The following is a 22,553-nucleotide window of genomic DNA, read 5'->3' as shown; positions in this document are numbered from 1 at the left end:
AAATAAATGCTTGCCATTAGGGTTCGTCCTGATAATTTGAGGACTCTAGGCAAACCTTTGAAGTGGGGGTTTTAAAGTTTTCTGATTTTCTATTTTTTGTACATTAATTTGTATAAAAAAAAAATTCGCTAAATACATAAAAAAAAATATTTTCACATCAAATATCATTAAAAATTAATATCAAAAGAAGATAAATATACAAACATTATTTCAACATTACACGGCTCACGTTTTTAGATACAAAAATATTAAATGTTTGCAGTCAAGAGTCTAAAATTGAAAGTGAAGAATAATAAAACTTGATGATCAAGAGAGTAAAAAACAATAAAACTTGATTGACGAGTATAATAAATTCAACAACGCCAATTGTTTCTCTTGTATTTATTTTTATCTAAAATCAACATCACACTAACAGATTGAATATTAAAAGCAAAATATAAATTCAAAGTTTTGATTACCTTAAAATACAATTTATAAGACCATGTGATAATTGGTTTAAACATTCAATAGAAACGGAGAGAATGAGAAGTTAAAAGAAAAAAAAATTGCAAAGGGACTTGAGTTTTATAACTTTATATGCATTTGAATAGATGGATTGGGAGTTTGACTGATTGATTGGCAATAAATTTGAAAAACAAGAAAAATCTAGTGACTGAAAGGCAGCTCCGTGTTTAGAACTCAACACCCCAAAGAAAAATGAAGCCGAACTTTTCCACTGCACTAACAAATTAATTATGATATTTCTTACTTTTTTTTTTGTATTTATATGTTAATTAGAGGATATAAAATTTTTTTTGAGGCCCCTCCGAAGTGGGAGCCCTAGGCAGGCTCTGCTTGCCAAATGGGATCTTTGATTTGAGGAGAGTTTTTCTCCTATCTAAGGTAGTAATAGTTTAGTCTGCCAAAGTAGATATGAGTTAAGACAATTAGTCAGAACAGTGTTCCACTTCTTGCACTAAAGCTTGAGTTTCTTACTGGCATATTTGTCACATCCCCGCCTGGGCCGCCACCACATCCCGGGGCCGACTCCACCATAGCACAATATTGTCTACTTTGGGCCATAACCATGCCCTCACAGTTTTGTTTCTGGGAACTCACACGAGAACTTCCCAGTGGGTCACCCATCTTGGGATTGCTCTCGCGCGAGCTCGCTTAACTTCAGAGTTCCTACAAAACATGAAGTCAGTGAGCTCTCAAAAGGCCTTGTGCTAGGTAGGGATGAGAATATACATACAAGGCTTATAGGATCCACTCCCCTAGGCGATGTGGGATGTTACAATATTAGGATATTTTAAGTCTAGACTTGCCTTAATAAAAATAGTCACTCAAAACTTGGAACTAATAATTATACAAGAATTTTAGCGCCGCAATATAGTGGTACTTATTTTCACTTATAATTGAAAAGTTTTAGATTTGATATCAAATTTTATGGCTGACATATTGTCTGACTTAACCTAGATCATCCTACTCTATCATAAATATATCATTATATTAAAACAATAATTGTATACCAAAATAAAATTGAACCAATGATGGGAAATATTCAAGATAGGCTTAGTCGTAGAGCATTTAGGCGTCTACCCAATATCTGAAGACCATTTTGGACAAGATTCATATTCTTTTGTTTGGTTAATGGGCCTAGTTGTTTGGTTTTGGTCTAATAATTGGGCCTTCAACCGTCATGTCTGGTTTTAATAAAATGGGCCGCATATTGGCTCTCATATTAAACCCAATTACCCGGCAAAGCCCAAACGACGATAAAACTCTGAAATTGCCATAGACAGAGTTCCCCTTCAGTCTCTAGTCCTCAGCCTCCATCCACCACGAGGCGAAATCAGGACCCCAACAACGCCGCCTTCAACCACCGCAAGTAAGTCGTTTCTGGGTTTTCCTCCTACTACCGTTTTCTCATCATCTATATTGTTTCACTGTTTCCGTTAACTGGTTGGATGCGTGTTCTGTGTCATCCACTAATTTGTAGAGCACTCCAGGTGTTTGCGAAAATGCCCCAAAGAAGTTTTCTTTGTGTTTGTGTTGGGATTTCAGCGTGAAATGGTCGTAGTCTTTTCTGGCATTTGGTTTTCTGATGTCCTTGCACTGTTGTGCAGAAATCTGAGCACGATGATCCAGGTGGCAAGGTATTTCAGGAGAACACTGTTTTCTGCAGCTAAATCGGAAACTTCTGCTGCGGCTTCGGCGGCTAGGTCGACGGAGTACAACCCTCTTGAGGAGTTCTTTGAGAAAGATAGAAGCCAAGAGGAAGAAAAGCCAGTTGTATACGGTACGTTGTTCTCATTTCATTGTTTCTGGATGTTAATTACATATGTACATTTGGAAAAATTCCATTAATACCCAAGTTTTCATCTTTCTGTAGAAAGAAGCTGCTTTTGTTCATGTATCTTATTCGAATAGCAAATACGAAATTATATTGTGTTTTCAGAATCGAATTATTATGCTGATTTCATGTACGAAAATACTGTTAGTTAAGCAATGGAGAGAGTTTATGCTTCCCTTATCAGTTTTCATGTTATTATACTCACATTGCAAGAGATTTTTTGGATAATCGTGCGGTGCCCAGCTGCTTCTTTTCAGTTTATTGTTGTTTTGCAAGTTATGCGCAGAAATTCTAGCACGAATATAAAGTTTAAGCATTACTTTACCTATTATTGGTTATTTCCCTCTTCAATTGGTATGTATTACGTGTTAATTATGTGAAGGGTTTTTTCTCTTTTAACCTCCATCCTTCTATTCTTTTGATTTTCTGATGTCACTTTGTGCAATGCATTTCTACAACACTTTTGGATGTAATCTGAATTACTTCACTGAAGATTCTTATTTTGATACTTCCCTCGCTGTCAGGTCGAAGTTGGAAGGCAGCTGAATTGCGTCTGAAGTCTTGGGATGATCTCAATAAGTTATGGTATGTTCTGCTTAAGGAGAAAAACATGCTGATGACTCAACGCCAGATGCTTCATGCCCAGAATCTCCGGTTTCCCAATCCTGAGCGCCTTCCCAAAGTATGACCCTTTCTTTTAACTATTTTTTATGTACTTGTATTAATACTTGGGAAGTTTTCCAAACATATTTTTTGCACGAAGACTGGTGCCTTTCCTTCTTTTTCAACTCCTACTTCTAACTTTCTCACTATATTCATCTATTTGTTTGGTATGTTCGGTTATATCCATATTTTTTACTTGCAAAACCAGTGTCATTACCTGGCTACTCAGTTTTATATGAATGTCTGAAACTTTGAGAAGTCAATAAGCAACACCTGTGCTAGAACCATGTTACAGCAGACTCTTTCTTTTTGTTGGGTTCTCTACATTTGAGTATTAGTCTATTAGATTAGATATATTTATTTGTTTTATATGCTGGCATGATGCCGCTTACATGCAATGTGAAGTATGTCTTCAAACTGCCGGATAGCAAATGTTCTTTTACAGTTTTGTTTTAATTGGTTGCTTCAGCGTGATTCCACAAGAGAAAAATATCAGAAAATGCGAACTATAACCATTTAGAATCTACTTCGTTGTTCTGGCCAAGTTTTCTTTCTTCTCGTAGTACTAATGTCATTGTGAAATTCAGGTGAGGAAGTCAATGTGTCGTATCAAGCATGTTCTCACTGAGAGAGCAATCGAAGAACCAGATCCCAGGAGGTCTGCTGAGATGAAGAGGATGATAAATTCACTGTGATAACCTATCAATCTCTGGAGTCAACTGTGTATTGGATATGCCAGTGCAATGCCGATGCTGCCTTCCATTTCTTCTTGTAGGACTAGAACTTCTAGTGATTCGATACTGTAAGTGTAGGAACAACTTGTAATCTGTTGTTGAATCTATGATGGTTTTATCTTTTGCATTTTGAGACCGTCTCATGACAAATTTGTGGCCTTTGTTTGCAAATAATCAATACTATTTCTTCCAGTTGCATTCTGATTGCTTCAAAATCTACTTGTTTCTACATACTAGGAGTCTAGGAGCCAAGCCCTCATGCCAAATATGGTATTTCATAATACCATATTCTAGAATAAATTAGAATGCATGGTTTCTACGTACTAGGGGCTAGGAAGCGTTGTCCTCGGTTTCATACAGCCAACCATACTTAGTGAGATAAATTAGATGCATCATTTCTATGCCAAACAAACGATGGTGATTACGTACTCTCTTATTTATTCACTTCAATTTTAAATTCGATTTCTTATTTTTATTCCCTCCTCCATTCCCTCCACCAACCTAATATTCCATGCATCTCCAACCATCTATATTTTTCCACATATTCCATAGCACTTGTTACCAAATTCTTATGATGTGTGTGTGTGTGTGTGTGTGTGTATTATATGTATATATAATCTGTATGGCCATGACATTATACCCACAACCACAAGGTGCCTAAACTATGTTCAAAAGACTAATTCTTTTGGAATAAATACTAATGATTGGATTTTGATCCAATGGTGAGTGAAAAGTGACTATAAACTTTTGTGTTCACTAAATCATAAACACTAGGGGCGGAGCTTCATCGAGGGTTGGACATACTTTGACTCGACTCAATTTTTTAATATAATACGTATCTAAAGTTCAACTTCTATTTAATTCAATCTTTCGACCCAACAACTTAACCCACATCTCCAGCCCAGCTTACTTTGTCAACTTGACTCCTACCGCAGAGGAATGGGGAAATGGAAGACATTTTTGTGCTTTATGATGCGAAAGAAATAGAATTTGAGAAAAAATTCAAAAATTCAGATAGACCACTTTCACAAAAAAAACAAGGCTCTTCAACCTTTTGTGATGGTAATCTAACCAGCTAATTCTACTTAAATATTCTTGTTTTTGTTTATTTATTAATTTTTTTAACAAACAATATTATCAATATGAAGAAGGAAGATTTTAACTTCACAATAAACTCGTAATAATGTAGTTCAAATTCTTTTTTATACTAAAATTACCAGGTGCAAACGTCGTCGCAAACCCTCAAAGCAAGTTATTGATTTAGCAAAAAATAATACAAAATAAAAACGACCTTTAATTTCTATTTGTTTATTTATGAAACCCCAAAAGGACGATAGGTATGTTCAAACAAGGACCACATGATTTATATAGACAAAAATAAAAAATAAAAAAAATAAATATATTCAGGGCAGAGACAGAAACATTTACATCAACCACCGATTGGTCCACTTCCGACCTTGCTTTTAGTTATTGCGTGTTGGAACAACCCAAGACAACCTTAACTTCTTCATCATACTCTCCCTCGTGGGAATTGCAGTTACTAACCCCCCCACCCCAAATTACCCTCTTACCCCTCCCTTGACAGCTTCACTTGACCCCCATCCCAGTACCATCATCTCACATCACGCTTTAACAACGTACTGAAAAAATTTACATGACACGAGTTAACCATCATTTGACGTTTTGCTTTGTTAATATAACAACATATTAGTGAACACAAAAATCACGACAATAATATACTCGTTGTATAAATGTTGCCCTTTAAAACCTAAATAACGCCGGTGTTTACGAATAAATTATAAAAAGCAATAGTTTAATAAAAATACAAAAAAAAAATTATCATGGGATGACCCAGTGGTTAGAGACGAATTCCAAGTCCGTATTCCTCACATCACGTTTGATGGCTAAGAAGAGGCTGAAATGCCTCTGTGAATCTTATCAGCCTTCAAAATAGTCTGTCGTGGCAAAGCCATTAGTTGATTCTCTTTAAAATAATAAAAAGGACAAAATTTTAAAGGAAAACTAATGAAAAAGATTTGAAAACTTTGAGTTTTAATCAAAATGACAAAAATATGTTGTAGATGAATAATAACATGAGTGACATTTTAGATTAAATATGTCATTTTTCATTAAAATAAACAGCACCAAAAATATTTCGTTAAAACTTCTAAATTTTAATTCGCAAGTAATCAATGTCTATGAGATGCTCCTAGAAATCCCAAAAAAAAAAATCAAAAGTCAAATGGGGACAAAACGGTCAAACACAAATCCCAGCCACGGTTCTGAGTCCCTGCAAGTGAATCCAGTCCAGTCATATATTCTAATTCTTAAAAAATTGGGGGCACATTGTTTTTGTCAAATCACTCGCGGGTGAGGTTACACTTCACTCTGCCCGGTCTGCCCGGTCTGCCCGATCTACCCGCCTGCCCGGGACTGCAGCTTTCCTCTCGCTACCAAGTACACCTTTCCCTTTTGCCGTCTGGCTCTTTCTCTACGACTTTCTCTCTCTGAAATAGATCGAAAGCCGGCTCGAAATCGGGACTTGTTGTTGGATCTGACCTTCAATTAGATCGGGACTTGTTGTCTGGGATCCTAGAATCGTCGCAATTCGATTTGGAATTCGGAGTTTCTGTGCGTTTGGATTCGTTTGGGGGGCAAAATTAGGGTTTCATTTCAGGGGAAGCAGTGGATCCGGGGCTTCGTTGAGGGCGGATGGCCGGAGAGGTCTGGAAAAGGAGGGACTTTGGCGGGAATTGAGGGGCGAGATTGATGGTAGTTGTTGGGATTGAAGGAGGGAACGCGGTAGGGATTGGGGAAAATGCAAGGCTATGCATGGGAGGGGAAGTGAGGAGAGGAAACGGAGTTGGCACATGTTGAAAGTCCCCACGCGTGTATCCGTGGCCAATGGTTCTTCATCACCCTCGTCTTTGCCCAATTCGTTTTTCAAGGTTTGGCTTTCTCTGCTGGTGTTTTTTGTCTTTTGATTTTTGGGTGTGCGTTTTGTTTGCTTTTCGGGTTTTCGGATTAGGTGTTGTGATTGTTGTGTGTTATTTTGGGGTTGTTATCAGTGGAGAAGTGAAGTGGGGTTCTGTGAATTGATTGTTATTTTGCTTGTTTGATATGGATAACAACGTTATGGATTGAATTTTGCGTTAAGATGGATGTGTTGTTGACTTTGGGGTAGATAAATGAGGGAATTCCACCATGTTAGATATGAAAAGTAGCAGATGAAACAGTTTGTGAAACTGGGGAGAGGACCGTAAAAGGGAAGGTGCAAAGTTGGATTCGCAGTCGTATTTTTGGTGTGATTTGTAGTTGTCAGGGATCTCTATCACAGGGGAGGGGTATGTAATATGCCGAGTGTGAATTATTATGTGGGGTGCTGTAATGTGTCAATCTTTTTGGGAAGAATGTCAATTTGGTACCAAATTTTGGTATCAAAATTGGAAGAGTGATACTTTTTTATGGGTTCAGTTAAGTTCCCTTCTTTATATGAGGGATGGTTTTTCAGTCGTTGAGCAATTCCCATATCAAGTCATTGGTTCTTGGACCATGTGATGGTCAGAATATTGATGAGCGTTGACGTACTGTTTGTGATAATCCTCTCTTCTGTATGTATGTTTGATAACTTCATATTCTGTATGTAGCATTTTAATTATTTGTTTTTAATATCTACCCGAGTCGTTTCCCTTATTGTCATTCATTTAGATACATAAGTTAGGATGAGTGATAGATGCAATGAATCTGCTCAAGAGTTTTTCCCTTATTGTTAAATGGTTAGATAGTCTTAAATTTTCCCATAATAATGCTTTATTTTTCTTGCTGTTGTCAGTTTAATGACTCTTCTCTAGAAGGTACAGCAAAGCATTCTTTGCTGAGGGGATATTTCCGTTTTCGTTCTATAATTTTGCATCTGAAACTGACTTTCAATGAAAGTCTGTCATTCCCATAGATTAATTGTGAGAAAGCTCCCTCTTTTAGGGGGAACTGAGAATGGGAGTGCTGCTTGGGCATGGTGTTATGCTTGGCCATCATGCTATACCATCATAAGGCTCCTTTGATCATCTGAATTTCATTTTTGTCATGCCTATTATTTGTGGTGTATGCTAATTATTCAAGATGTTTCACATATTTTCTGCACATTTGCCTATACTAACCAGCATAATGCTCCTCTGAACAACTTCATTTTTGTAGGACGGACGTAAGATCAGTGTTGGCGATTGTGCTCTTTTCAAACCACCCCAGGATTCTCCACCCTTCATTGGAATAATTCGTTGTGTGACTACAGACGGAGAGAAGAAGTTAAAATTAGGTGTTAATTGGCTTTATCGACCTTCTGAAATAAAGCTTGGCAAAGGCATCCTGTTGGATGCTGCGCTGAATGAAATTTTTTATTCCTTTCATAAGGATGAGATACCTGCTGCATCGTTACTTCATCCGTGTAAAGTCGCGTTCCTTCCTAAAGGTGTTGATCTTCCGTCAGGGATTTCATCTTTTGTGTGCCGGCGTGTTTATGACATCACAAATAATTGTTTATGGTGGCTAACTGATCAGGACTTTATTAATGTGAGTTTAGATAATTTCCACATTCTCTGGGTGTGCTCATATGTTTAAGCATTCAGAGTAATTGATATTGTTTCTTTTGACAGGAGCGACAAGAGGAAGTAGATCAATTGTTGTATAAAACTCGAGTAGAAATGCATGCAACTGTGCAGTCTGGTGGCCGATCCCCAAAACCAATGAATGGTCCAACGTCAGCATCACAGTTAAAAGTTGTGTCGGATGCTGTCCAGAATAGTGGCTCATCTTTTTCCTCTTTAGTTAAGGGGAAGAAAAGGGAGCGGGGAGATCAAGGATCTGAGCCTGTCAAACGAGAACGCACTATGAAAACGGATGATGGGGATTCTGGCAGCTTTAGACAGGAAACCACATTAAAATCTGAAATTGCCAAAATAACAGAAAAAGGAGGGCTTTTAGATTCTGAAGGGGTTGAGAAATTGCTGCAGCTCATGTTGCCTGATGAAAATGAGAAAAAAATAGACTTGGCTGGCCGGTTAATGCTTGCTAATGTCATAGCAGCCACAGATAAATTTGATTGCCTTAGTCAATTTGTACTCAGGGGGGTGCCAGTATTTGATGAATGGATCCAAGAGGTTGGACATAAAGGGAAGATAGGTGATGGGAATGGACCCAAAGATAGCGATAAATCTATCGAGGAGTTTCTCTTGGTTTTACTTCGGGCACTGGATAAGCTGCCTGTTAATCTTAATGCTCTGCAAATGTGTAACATTGGAAAGTCTGTAAATCACTTACGGACGCATAAGAACTTGGAAATCCAGAAGAAAGTAAGAAGCTTAGTTGATAAATGGAAGAAACAAGTTGAAGCTGAAATGGATGCAAAGTCTAATTTAAATGCGGCTGTCTCCTGGTCTGCAAGACCACGCTTCCCAGAAGTTTCTCATGGTGGAAACAGGCATTCTGGTGGATCTGTTGATGTTGCTGTGAAGAGTTCAGTCACACAGCTCTCCGTATCCAAATCTGCTTCAGTTAAGCTCGTCCATGGAGATAGTATTACCAAATCTGCTTCAGTATCCCCGGGATCTTTGAAATCAGTTCCCTCACCAGTGTCAGCAAGTTCTAACTTAAAAGATGGACTGCCTCGAGTTGTTGCTGTTGGCGTCACGGTTGATCTTCCTCCGACAACTCCAAGGGATGAGAAAAGTAGCAGTTCTAGTCAATCTCACAACAACAGTCAGTCGTGTTCGAATGATCATGCAAGAACTGGAGGCATTTCTGGGAAAGAGGATGCGAGGAGCTCTACTGCTGGTTCAATGAATGTGAAGGTATCGGGTGGCTCTTCCCGACCTCGGAAATCAACAAATGGCTTCCCAGGCTCTGCTCTTTCTGTAGTTCAAAGAGAAACTTTGTCAAGCAGAAGTTCATCTTTGCACAAGAATCCAGTTCCAGAAAAATCATCACAGCCTGGATTGACAAGTGAAAAGGTACCAGATGGACCTTCTGCTGAGGGAAATGGACCCAAGTTGATTGTTAAGATTCCAACATGTGGTCGTAGTCCTGCACAAAGTGGCAGTGGAGGTTCGTCTGAAGATCCTTTAAATACTATTAGCAGAGCTGCTTCTCCCATGCAAAAGGTTGATGCTTATCGAGCCACTGTTGCCTCAGATGTGAACAACGAGTCATGGCAAAGTAATGATTTCAAGGATGTACTGACTGGATCGGATGAGGGTGATGGATCCCCGGCTGCTGTTACTGATGAAGAGCATGATAGGCCAGGTGACAACTCTAAGAAGATTGCCGAAGTCCCAAAAGCTGCTTCCTCGTCATCTGGGAGCGAAAAGTCGGGGAATTTGCAGGATGCTTCTTTCAGCTCTATACATGCATTAATTGAAAGCTGTGCGAAGTATTCTGAAGGTAATGCCTCTTTGTCAGCTGGAGATGAGCTTGGTATGAATCTGCTTGCTAGTGTTGCTGGAGAGATGTCTAAATCTGAATCCCCAACTGATTCTCCTCAAAGGTCTACCCCGGTTTCTGAGTATCTCTGCAAAGACACTGATCCCAGAGTCAAATCACCTCCTGTTGATGAGCTTGCTCGAGATGAAAATCAGTCCAATGATGTCGCTGATGATGAATGTGAGAACCATGGTGTTGCATTCACTACTTCTGGGGCTAAGAATGGGGTTGTCCAATCTTTTTCTTCCCTGCCTGAACAGTCTTCTGTAGCAGAGGACACTGGAAATCTATGCTCTTCAAGTAGAAGCTTTCATCATTCTGCAGAACCCACCCCAGAAAGCAAAGAAAAATTTATGGAAGTTTCGCTAGCTCCTTTTACTGCTTCCCCTCCTAGTACAGTTGAGAAAGCTATGGACGGTGAAGGAGTACCCCTTCAAGACAAAAAGGTGGTTGGTGGAGTGAGTGCTGATGTCATTTCAGAAAATAAGGTCAGTGATGTTAGTTCGAGGGTAGTAGTGGGGAATGAAGCCACTGAAGAACCTTCCTTGCACCCAGAGTTTGATGTTGATTGTATGATAAAAACTTCAAGTTATGAAGGGAGTGAACATACGGAGGAGAAACCATCTAGTTTAAAGAAGCATTCTGAGTTAGTGAATGGAACCTGTGAAGAAGTGCTGCTTTCTTCTAGTTTTCGTAAAGGTTTGATCTCAGAAAAAGTCAGTGAACTGAAGGCTGAAACAACCGATGAAAAGGATAGCCCGAGTTATTGTAATCAGGCTGAAAATCCCAGAATTGATTCAGAAAGTAATGGTCCTGGCACTTTGAAAACAGAAATCAATGATCTTACAACTCCTGGGAGTCAAGCTCTAGGTGGCTCTAGTTCCGCTGTTATTGATAATACCGGTGAAGATGTAGAGGAGAATATGAAAACTAAAGAAGCTAATGATCAAGTTGTTGAACCTGGTATTACGAAGGTGTCACCTGATATTCCCATGCAGGAAGTAGAAGAATATTTGAGGCCAGAGAGTTCTAAATTAACCAACATGGAAGCAGAAGAAGCTGATGAATGTACATCTACAACTGCAGATGCTTCTTCTGTGTCTGCTGCAGGGGCAGCAGATGTGGATGCAAAAGTGGAGTTTGATTTGAATGAAGGCTTTAATGCCGATGATGGGAAATATGCAGAGCCAAATAACTTGACATTACCTGGATGTTCAACTGCTCTTCGGTTGATTAGCCCGGTACCTTTTGCTGTTTCTTCTGTGTCTAGTGGCCTTCCTGCTTCAGTTTCAGTTCCTGCTGCAGCAAAAGGGCCGTGTGTTCCACCAGATGACCTGTTGAAGAGTAAAGGGGCGGAGGTTGGTTGGAGGGGATCAGCAGCTACAAGCGCGTTCCGGCCAGCTGAACCCAGAAAAGTTCAAGAATTTCCACTGGGTACAAGTATTTCAGTTCCTGAGCCTACACCGAGCAAGAAAGGACGCCCAGCTTTAGACATTGACTTGAACGTACCTGATGAAAGAATTCTGGAGGATATGGCTTCTCAAAGTTCTGCTCAAGAGACATCTTCTATTGCTGACACAATAAACAATAAAGCTTTTGCGGGTGATCAATCGATGAGTATTGCACCCGTTCGCAGCTCTGGAGGTCTTGATCTTGACTTGAATCAAGTTGATGAGGCTTCTGAAATGGGCAATTATCCATTGAGCAAAAGTCATCGAATGGATAACCAAATCCTATCAATAAAATCAAGTGGACCTGTCAATGGAGAAGTTAGTCTTTGTAGGGATTTTGATTTGAATAACGGACCTGTTGTTGATGAGTTGTGTGCTGAACCGGCAGTGTTTAGTCAGCATGCCATGAGCAGTGTACCATCAAAACCACCTGTATCTGGTTTTAGGATGAACAATACAGAAGTAGGGAATTTCTCATCATGGTTTCCTCCTGGCAATACGTATTCTGCAGTCGCAATTCCTTCAATTATGTCAGATCGTGGAGAGCAGCCATTCCCAGTTGTTGCAACTGGGGGACCACAGACGATGTTGGGCCCCACTAGTGGTAGCAACCCATTTAACCCTGATCTGTACAGGGTGGGGTCGGTTTTGCCACCTTCCCCAGCAGTGCCCTATCCTTCTACTTCATTTCCATATCCAGTTTTTCCTTTTGGAAGCAATTTTCCTCTGCCCTCAGCCGCTTTTCCAGGCGGGTCAGCAACATATCTTGATTCATCTTCTGCCGGGAGGCTTTTTCCTGGGGTTCGTTCCCAGCTGTTAGGACCTGCTGGTGTGGTTTCATCCAATTACCCAAGGCCTTATGTTGTTAATCTTCCTGATGGTAGCAATAACAGTAGCGGTGAAAGCAGTAGGAAGTGGGGAAGACAAGGGCTTGATCTCAATGCAGGGCCTGGAGGCCCAGACTTAGACGGGAGAGATGTGACATCACCTCTTGTCCCGCGGCAACTATCTGTTGCCAGTTCACAAGCCATGGCTGAGGACCAAGCAAGGATGTTCCAGATACAAGGTGGCACCTTTAAAAGGAAGGAACCCGAGGGAGGGTGGGACGCCTACAGACTGTCCTCGTGGAAATAGGCATGTCTAATTGAAGAATTGGGCAACTCGTGAAAGCTTGTAAGTCCTCTATTATGTATTTTTCCCTCCCGTATACAAGGTCTGGTAACCTGATTTGAGGGTTCAGGTTGCTGATTCTCATTTGACCTGCCAAATAAAATGTTTTAGGATTTATTAGCCGGGAGTTTCTCTGCAATCATCTTTCACATTTTGTCGTTCAGCTCCGGAACTTGTCAATTTACATGTGTTCTAACCGTCATCTGTAAGATAGATTGACTTAGTCTCATAACATTAATAAAGAAACTGACGGCTGCCTGTTGTCATTGGAAATACTGGGAGATTTGTGAAAAAAAAACGTCATTGCATTGTATACAGTTTTTTATCAATTGTATTCAAGGGAAATAGAAATAGGAAGACTCCGGAAAACAGAACTGGTGAAAGAGAATCGGAATTATGTAAAAGAAGTAGGTTTTGCGCGTCTTGCCTTCCGGGAACAGTTGAAAGTTTGTGTTGTACTTTACTTTTTCATTAATGAATTCGATATCAAACCTAAGATATTTATATTTACCTCTCTTTATTTTCCAGTGCTTTGAGGATGGGCATTTGCCAACCCCCACGAGGTCATTATCTAAGCTTGTGTGCTTCCGGAGGATGGGCGGTAAGTGAGTTATTTGATGTTGTTCATGGTCTCCGACCCCCTCCTCGTTGATGTATCGGTTGTAATCTTAAAAGATATATGGGTTCTTCAAGCTGTTTGTTCCTTGAATTTGTTAGGCGGACGCGATCTTGTTTCCACTTTGTAGATATTCTAACAGTTAGAAAACATACTGTGGTTCCCATACACAATCTTTGGTGCCCCTATTGGTCTTCAATGCATTAGGTATAAACCGAAAACCATCCTCACCTTTGCCAAAGCTCTCCATTTGTCGATGTTCGACTGCTCAAACAGAAGCTTCTATGTTTATTTCTCCTTGATCGCATATGCAAGCAGATCAACAAATTTTGGAACCTTGGGTTGGTTTAGTTGCTGTAGTTTGATTTTGTCTTGTAATTTGCTTTAAATTTCAATTGTCTACCAAACTTTAGCTTTTCTTTCCGGGAACTTCATCGTTTGATGTTCGCGGTTGCTCCAGATTACGGAAATGGGGTATCGCGTAGCCTCCGTTATGCACGGTGCCTATCGCGCTGCTGAATGTCTCGTAATGCAGGATCGACACAAGTATTTCTCTGAGTAAGTTTGAGAAATTTTCATCTATCCAAATGCATCATTTTTGCACACAATAACTTTACAAATAAAGTAGCATCTGCAAACATAAAGCCGAGCTTGATAAAAACTATCGGTGTCACAATGGCATTCTGTTTTCATGGTACCTATGGCGTAATACGAAATTAGTAGAACGAAAGAAGCCGGTATGTTCAGATGGATTCCGTGCATAACCAAATGCACAGGATCCTCGACGGCCTGATGTTGAAGGAAGCTTTAACTGGCACTAGCACGACGCGAATCGTGATCAACACGGAAGAGGAAAGTTTTCACTTGAGACACACTAGCCTCCGCCCGCAAAGGATGTTGCTGCAATTCGATCAAGGGCCGTATTATTCCCAATAACATAAACAGAAACTACGTATATGACAGGACGTATCAAATAATACGTAGCCTGTGACCCTAAATTAGCGCAGACTATGACATATTTGTAATCTCGAAACCCAAATTGACGAGAACGAAAGGAAGACACTCACACTAGGCATCCTCGAGGTTGCTTTTTCTTCTTTTCCTTCTGCTTCTGCGGCGGCTTGATAACCACCCTGATCGCGGCGTCGAAAACTGCTTTCACATTCTGCAATTGAAACGGCACATGAGTGTTACGAAATACGCAGAAATCTACCATGGACCATGGACAGCGAAGGCATCCAAAGATTCCAAATCCTTGACATTTTTTTGTCAAAACAGGAGGAACAGACAGGCGCCACTGAAGAGAAGAGATTCATTGCAGGAAAAATATGATACATAGGCCCAAGAAATTTGTAGGGACTTAAAAAATGACATAAGATTTCAGGAGACTGGCACTATGATCATAAGACGTTCTTAGACCGATCTCAAGGTTGACCAACCGATTTGGTTGAGGAAAAGGAAACTCCGAAAACCAACACTCCCATCCCCATATGATCTGGAAGTTGGTTTAAAAGCCAAACTAGTGAATCGTACATCCGCAGCTACTAAGTTTGGGATCTTCAAAATGCTTGCATGGTATTCAATTATCCGTTTTCTATGGATCTTCCAAATGCCAGGACATTTGCTCATTTTAATTTGACGAGAAATTAGTTGGTTTTGTCTGGAGAAGCATGCAAGTCCTTAAACTACACGGTATAAACTGAACAATTTTCTGGCCTTATGAGAATGTAAGTACTCTATATTATTCATACCTGTTGGGTTTTTGAGCTGCATTCTATATAAAAAGAAGCACCAATCTGTTTGCGCAGCTCCTCACCCTGCTTATTTAGAAGAATAATCAGTGATATTACCCGTTGTTGCACGATACACAAAGCAATCTTTACTAAAAACTACACCTGTGCAGTGGTCACAGGTACCAATCCTGGGTGATCAGCCAAATAGTGCTTATCCTCTCGAAGATCTGCATATCAATTACAAACGAATCTTTAGTTCCAGAAGATGATATTGCTGACTCCAAATTCCCCTACCAGTTAAAATGATTAACGATACAATCTGCATATGAGGTTAATTTCATGCTGCCCGGCATTACCATTGGTACAAAATCAAATCCTATGTGCAGGTTCATGCGACAATACATGATGGAATAAGATAGTTGTATCAATAGCATGCTCATTCTTTCCCTTTCAACATGTTTGGATCTCACTCCTCTCATGGAACAGGTCAGACTTTCGATACACATGTATAAGAGTATCACTTTACCCACTCACAGAAGCTTTCGGGACTCTAAGCTCATCAAATCATTGGACAGAAGAAACATAGTGGAAATTTTGAATTATGAACATAACTAACTGTAACCAGAAACCAAGTTTATCTCCGGACTGAGTTTGGAAAAGTAGTACTCGCATTGAGCTTACCTAATTTGGTGCCGGCAAGTACTACCGGCACTCCGGGAGCATAATGCTGGAGTTCAGGGATCCACTGACCAAGAAATTTGAGTGTCAGAAATCATAAATACAATACAACAGTGACAGATAAACAATAAAAAGAAAGAAGAATAAACCAAATTTCTCAGGTGAATGCACCTTTTTCAATACATTCTCATAGCTCGCACGGCTAACTAATGAGAAAGCCAAGACAAAGACATCTGCCCCTCTGTAGCTCAATGGCCTCAACCGATTGTAATCCTCTTGCCCTGTGAAATAAATGCAACAGATACGTAATACAACAACTTGCTAAATTTGGCAAAACTATGTTTAGATAGAACCCAAAAATTTACAAACAAACAAAAACTAGAACAATGAACACAATTATATAAGATGAAATTAGAATTTGGGTTGGAGAGAGTTAAAAGATATCATACCAGCAGTGTCCCATAAGCCTAAGTTCACAGTGGTGCCTTCAACCACCACATTTGCACTGAAGTTGTCAAACACGGTTGGTATATAGTCCTGATCAACACAAAAACAATTGAAAAACAAAATCAAATTTTGGAAAGGGAAAGGGAGTAAAAGCAAAGCAAGTTGTCTAGAGAGAGAGAGAGAGAGCGAGAGAGAGAGATTTCTGAACTAAAATCTTGAAAACAACTAAAAAAAACTGCAAACCCAGATGCATAACCACATAAAGTAACTGTTGACCGAAAAAGAAAAAAAAAAACCACAATAGTAATCCGAAAAACCCAAAAGTCACACAAATTAGTCAAATTTGAGAGACCCAGATGGATCTTTTTGGCAGAAAAGAGCATACAGTGGGAAACTTGTTGCTGGTGTAGCAAATAAGCATACAGGTCTTCCCCACAGCCCCATCTCCCACAGTCACACACTTGATGAACCTTGAAGCGCTTGAAGCCATTGGAAGCCAAAGAAAATACTCAGAGAGCTAAAATCCACACATAGAAAACGAAAAGAAAAAGATGGGTTGTGGTTGGGTTGTTGGGATATGCACAAAGTTTATGGCTTTTTGATTCGGCGGGAGAGAGGGTGGCTCATCTCACATGATTCTTTAATCTTTACACTCATTCACTCTTTCCCTCCTTCCTATAGCTGTTTCTTTAGCTTTTTGCTGTTGCGGTTACTTTAATTTCTCTCTCTGTGTTTATATATAATAACCCAAAATAATGATGCATACGTTTCATATTTGGGTTAATATTTTGTGATGCAAATGAAAAATAGCTTTCATTGTGGGGCTAACACAATTTTATTGTAAGAAAAATTATAGAAAATGGTTTGAAAACTTTGAGTTTTAATGATAAAGACAAAATAAAAGGTAAAGTGAATAATAATAGGATTGATTTTTTAGTGTAAAAATATGATTTTTCGTTAAAACCCCTTTTATTTTATGAGTTTAACAAAACATTTTATATTTTTTTTGTAATTTACTTTGGAAGGTTTCTTGTTTGGGAGGGAATTGTGGAATTGCTAATATCCTATGTGAATATTTCAACCTAACATTGTTCATTATATGTACACTTCGTAATAAAAATCATAAGCTCTCGGATCGTTTAAGTGGTGCAAAATGGTGTTGTAACGTGTAAGATAAGTCCAGTATATGGAGAAAAACTTAAATATAATTGTCCAATATCTAAATTTTTCTCTCCGCAATGGTTTCCTTCCATTGCAAACAAAAGGAAAATAAACAACAAGGCTTAATTGTAGCAATAGTGTTTGAATTTTACTCGTAGTTTAATTTTAGTCCATGAACTATCATATTAGTTAATTTTTTTAGTCTTCGAACTTAGTGAATTGGTCACTGTCACTAACGCCTTCACAATTCTGCACCACTTACACTAAATCTGAAAGTTTATTCATTAAGATAAATTAAAATTAAATTAAGGGTAAAGTCATCAGTTTAGTAAGACTTCAAAGTTAAAACTGATAGAAGAAGATGGTCTTAAGGCAGATTAAATATGGTGAAATTAATTAAGAACTTAATTATGGTTGTTGGCATAAGATGTAGCTCAAAAGATTCTTTCAACTTTTGTCACATATATATATAGGAAAATGTTATTAGCACTTCAAAAATCTTATTATACACTTCTTACAAGTGTATTTTTCTTTCCAAATATAGAAAGTTTGAAGTGCCAATAAAAAATTCCCTATATATATATGACTGGCATCATAAGCAACACCTATTGGTGAAGATTGGGATCAAAGGATGTTTACATCATCTAAAAACGATGGACCGCAATATAAATACACTAAAGTTACACCTACTGCATTACTAAACTACTACAATTTGTGGGTATTTGCTACCTATAAGGACTACAAATATTATTTGTATGGGGTGCAAGGCCGGCGCTAAGGCGACCGTCTAGGGCCTTCCATGTCAAGGACCCTCAATATATATATATATATATATTTTTTTTTTTTTCTGCTGTAGATATAATATAAAGTAATAAAAGTAAGCCAAATTTATCAAATGAGTTATTGGTGTGGTGGAAATAGAGTGTCTAATGTTCTTGGTGTTTGCAGCTTGAAATGATCGTTGTGTTGTTGATTTTTCTTCTATATATATATATATATACATATATATCAATGTACAAAGGGTTAGGGGTCATAAAAATCTAGAGTCCCCACTTTAAAAGCTCACTTAGGGCTCCCAAATTCTCAAGGTCGACCCTAATGGGGTAATACTAGATATGGGTTCTATTGACTCAATTTATATGTTTCCGGAAGTGATTTCTGCACTATTCTTTTTTCTTTGTATGTTTTCCTTATTTTCTTCAAGTATTTAGATTGAATGAGTCAAGAATATAAATGAATAATGAACATGAACAAAATGAGGAATGCAGAAGAAGAAAATACAAGTATGAAAATCATTATCCTTTATTTACTTAGAATTTGTGAATGCTTCAATTGTATTGTTCTCACTAGGAGGAAATATATATAGTCGTACAACCCTAATCACAATTAATCCAGGAAATAATGTAAAAAAAACTTATTAAGGAAATCCTCAATACAATTATTACAATATTTAACTTCCTATTCTAATATACTTGTGCCATAGTTTCTCTCGAAAACCTATCATTGCTCATTGGCTTATTGGGACAACAAAAATAAGTGATTTCCTTATCATAATCCTACATGAGGTAGAAAATTCAAACAACGGATCTCGACTGCATAAATAAATACTCTTAATCATACAAACTACAAATTTGTTGTATCATCTTAACCCATTTTTGTGAAATTAGGGGCATTAAATTTATGGCCATGTGGGAGAATTTAACAATCTTCTATCAAATGTGTTGCTTTTTCTTCTTTGGGCCAAACAAAACAAGTATACCATGCCCATAAACATACATATTCAAGAAAGATTAAATTCATGTATGAGGCATGGAAGTGTAATAAAAACACACAGCACACTTTTGCAGATGCACCAGCCACCAAGAATCAACTGAGCTAAAATTTGAGACTTTATTGTGGAGAAGAGTTTATATGGAATGAGTTCACGTTCACTGTGACGTCCTGGTCTAATAAAACAATGATATGTGTAAGTTTTTCACCACGTCTTTATTTTAGTAGATAGAGATGTCACATGATGATGAACTTGTCCTATATAAGTTGCTCTCCTTATTGTATGTCCGTTATGTTTGAAAGTGGTAGACGGAGTAGGATTCTCTCCCTTCTAAATTCTCTCCCCTTCTCTCATCTCTGACTTTTTATAAAGAAGTCAACATAAAATTTTAACGTAATTTAATCATAACCATTCGAATAGGAATAAACTAAAGCGGAGAAGAATTTGAAGGGAAAGAATCCTATTTCGTAGTAGACTTGGGACAAAGAAAGAAAAAGGGAAAAGAGATGACTTGGTCGGATTGAATTATTGCAGATTTTAAGAAGGGTTTGGTTGGTCGGACGGTGAAGTAAATATTGGGCAACATAATTAAAAGGGGTCACCCACAAAGTGGGTTAGATAAGATATAATTAGTTGAGGGAATGACTCTGTTGCCTGTGGACAATAAAGAGCGACTCTACGCTAAGAAGGTCTTCCACTTTGTGAGAATCGGAGAGGAACGTCTTTTCTATGTAATCTTACTTTTATTTTACAAAGAGACTATTTTTACGATTCAAACCTATAACAATGTAATAGTTTGAATTTACCCAAAAATAAAAAAATAAAAAATAAAAATAAAAAATAAAAAAACTCGAATTCGAGTACAAAGAAACGAACACACTATCTCAGATATGGAATTTCAGTTCTACTTTGTTGTTAAGAGCCATGTGTTTGTTACAGTTATTGATCTGCCATGATACATCATGAGTTTTAACATAGAAAGATTGTGCACAGTTCAACATTTGATTTGACATAATATTGTTCAACCACCATCATTCATTATTATGATGAGCAAAGCATTACGGGTTGTGATGTCTCCAAATAATGCTACCAAATGAAGGTAATAGTGCACAACTGTGAAAATTTGTTGCGTTGTTATCCATCTTCTACCTCCACTTTCGGTAAAATTTCGAAATTCCCCTTTATTTTACCGTCAACGCACCATGAGTTGAAACAATGGGTTATCCAATCCTAGACACCAAGGTCTCGTTTGGTGGGCAAAATGTGATAGGTTGTGGCCAATTAAAATGAATTTGAGTCTAATTCATTATTTGTTGTGTCGAAATATGAGATGGATATGATGAGTTGTGAATTCGCAATAAAGTGAGTTATCTAACCTATCATTGTACACGAGTTACAAGTCTCTGTTAATCCAATCTTATCCCTAAAAGCCCAATCTCATCTAGCCCACCGAATGTATCCTAACAGTATAAAAGTTCTAGCAAGAGTCTCCCGCTTAAATAGTTAAGAGTCCAGTTCCTTGTTTGTTATGTCAAAATATGAGATAGATATGACTGGACTGGACATCATGAGTTACGAATCCACCATAGTGTGGGTTATCTAACCTATAATTGTACATAAGTTACAAGTTCATGTCAATCTAATCTTATTCCTAAAAGCCCAAGCTCATCCAGCTCACCAAATGTATCCTAAAAGTATAAAACTTCTAGCAAGAGTCTCCGGCTTAAATAGTTAAGAGTGCATACCATGGTAATTGAGGTCGTACGGTTGATAAACTCATCACGTAACTACAAGTAAGATTTTCTTTCTTCAGGGGTCAATGCAGACTAACAATACCCAAAATATTATTCGAAGCCCAGTAATTTCATGAGCTGCACAATCGATGGAACCTGTAGACATTGGACAATATGGTTTTCAAAGGTGGTTGATTCTGCATCAAATACATAGGCCCAAAAAAGAGAACATGGTAATATTGGGGAAATTTTGTTTCATTCACAACTCCTTCACATAGTGCCACAACTCCTTCCAAAGGTGATTGATTCTATATGAAAGATTATCTACATATATCTACATATATAAAGTGAGAAGCTCAAATAGGTGAAGCTTTCAATATTCCAATCATGTCCTTACTTTGATACAAAAAATAATTAAAAACCGCCCAACAAAATAGGGACAAAAGAGTAATATTGTACCATTTAGAAATCAAACGTGGAAGAGACAAATTCCACCACGTTTGCAAATCAGTTTTTCTCAAATTGTTAGATATCCTTGCTGAGAAGGATAGGCGGAGGCCATTCCATCAGTTTATCTCAAACTGCAGGTATCCCAGCGGAGACCATTGGTAAAGGTTACGGTACTGAAGAAGCAGAAAAAGGCGTATGTATAGTGCAACAAGTCATAGCAGTTTCATTATATTTAAAGATTGGAGGTTACGGGCACTAAGTACCACAAAGAGTTTGCTCTCTCATCCAAACGTTAGTGACGTTGGTGATTAATTTTAGCAACAAAAATACATTGAAGCCATCGCCATGGATCTGGGGATTGATGGTGATCGGAGATTGAAAACCCTAGAAACTGGATGTTGACGTGTAGGGTTGAGTTGAGGAAAAGTAACGTGAAACCTGAACGGGCAAACGAAAACGTTTGGTACTTCAAGTGTAGGTTGATTTTCTTCTCTCTCATTTTTTTCTTCTTTTGTTCTTCTTCCTTTTCCAGCAAATTTTCTTATAACTACAGGCCACGATTGCTTATAAAGTATTAAAATCATAGGGTTTTGCACAAAAAGAAAGGAGAGGCTGACATTTGATGGGTTTCTCTTATTAATTGTTCATTCATTTATCCTTTTTTCTTTGTTTATTAATTTTATTGGCACAAGTTTTTTTCATTAGGGATAGAAATTTGGGCAATAATATGCTACTGTGATGTATCTTGCAAGGCTAAAGACGCTTCTATGCATGTTTGAAGGAACAATTTGAGTTTGTCCAACACTAGCGTGGTCATACAGGTTCCATTTTTCCCAATTGTAATCTTAATTATTCATGTTCTTCACTATCTTGGTTAATTTGCTGCCTTTTTATCTTATCGCTTTATTGTGTTCACTTCCAATATCATACTTGGAATCTCAACGCAACAGTCCAAATTGAGGAAGAGTAAACATGTAGAATATTTGCATTTAGCTTCTTCTCTATTCTTTAAGTTTGATATATATTTAAAAAAGTGGGTTGAAAAACATAAGTAAAATCATGTGTCATAGTTCCCTTCTAAGAGTGTCAATATTAGCATGGATGTTGGCAATGGCCACAGCTCAAGTCGTGGCTTGAACG

The 22,553-nt window shown here is 38.2% G+C and overlaps 2 protein-coding genes and 1 pseudogene across 3 annotated transcripts; 2 read left to right on the top strand and 1 right to left on the bottom strand.

Annotated features, from left to right (window-relative positions):
• Nucleotides 1-1,699: 1,699 nt before the first annotated feature.
• Nucleotides 1,700-3,924, top strand: LOC137713648 (large ribosomal subunit protein uL29m-like; annotated as a pseudogene).
• A 2,187-nt stretch (nucleotides 3,925-6,111) lies between these two features.
• Nucleotides 6,112-13,982, top strand: LOC137713130 (uncharacterized). 2 transcript variants are annotated; one of them, XM_068452390.1, is made up of 4 exons: nucleotides 6,112-6,680; nucleotides 7,927-8,298; nucleotides 8,382-12,827; nucleotides 13,353-13,982. In XM_068452390.1, exons 1-3 carry the CDS (start codon nucleotides 6,561-6,563, stop codon nucleotides 12,786-12,788), a joined length of 4,899 nt encoding a protein of 1,632 aa, XP_068308491.1. In that variant the 5' UTR covers nucleotides 6,112-6,560; the 3' UTR covers nucleotides 12,789-12,827; nucleotides 13,353-13,982. The 2 variants fall into 2 exon arrangements, with proteins under 2 accessions (XP_068308491.1, XP_068308492.1); XM_068452391.1 differs by lacking the exon at nucleotides 13,353-13,982 and having other exon boundaries at nucleotides 8,382-13,320.
• A 7-nt stretch (nucleotides 13,983-13,989) lies between these two features.
• Nucleotides 13,990-16,999, bottom strand: LOC137713131 (rac-like GTP-binding protein ARAC8). The gene is made up of 8 exons (XM_068452392.1): nucleotides 16,684-16,999; nucleotides 16,301-16,388; nucleotides 16,023-16,132; nucleotides 15,855-15,918; nucleotides 15,336-15,400; nucleotides 15,192-15,257; nucleotides 14,508-14,605; nucleotides 13,990-14,340 (listed from the first exon to the last, which is right to left on the bottom strand). The coding sequence occupies exons 1-8, from the start codon at nucleotides 16,786-16,788 to the stop codon at nucleotides 14,301-14,303; spliced, it is 636 nt and encodes a 211-aa protein (XP_068308493.1). The 5' UTR covers nucleotides 16,789-16,999; the 3' UTR covers nucleotides 13,990-14,300.
• Nucleotides 17,000-22,553: the final 5,554 nt, after the last annotated feature.

This window comes from Pyrus communis, chromosome 13, assembly GCF_963583255.1.
Source record: "Pyrus communis chromosome 13, drPyrComm1.1, whole genome shotgun sequence".
Lineage (NCBI taxonomy): Eukaryota > Viridiplantae > Streptophyta > Magnoliopsida > Rosales > Rosaceae > Pyrus > Pyrus communis.
The sequence above is the reverse complement of the archived record's forward strand: the minus strand, read 5'-3'. Positions and strand labels throughout refer to the sequence as shown.

What these genes read in the sequence shown, in the direction of transcription:
- LOC137713130 (XM_068452390.1), top strand. Translation starts at nt 6,561, where the DNA reads ATGCATGGGAGGGGAAGTGAGGAGAGGAAACGGAGTTGGCACATGTTG. An exon ending in TGCCCAATTCGTTTTTCAAG is followed by an intron (nt 6,681 to 7,926) that starts GTTTGGCTTTCT and finishes TCATTTTTGTAG; the next exon opens with GACGGACGTAAGATCAGTGT. An exon ending in CTGATCAGGACTTTATTAAT is followed by an intron (nt 8,299 to 8,381) that starts GTGAGTTTAGAT and finishes TTCTTTTGACAG; the next exon opens with GAGCGACAAGAGGAAGTAGA.
- LOC137713131 (XM_068452392.1), bottom strand. Translation starts at nt 16,788, where the DNA reads ATGGCTTCAAGCGCTTCAAGGTTCATCAAGTGTGTGACTGTGGGAGAT. An exon ending in AGGCTTATGGGACACTGCTG is followed by an intron (nt 16,133 to 16,300) that starts GTATGATATCTT and finishes TTTATTTCACAG; the next exon opens with GGCAAGAGGATTACAATCGG. An exon ending in CAACCTCGAGGATGCCTAGT is followed by an intron (nt 14,341 to 14,507) that starts GTGAGTGTCTTC and finishes ATCGAATTGCAG; the next exon opens with CAACATCCTTTGCGGGCGGA.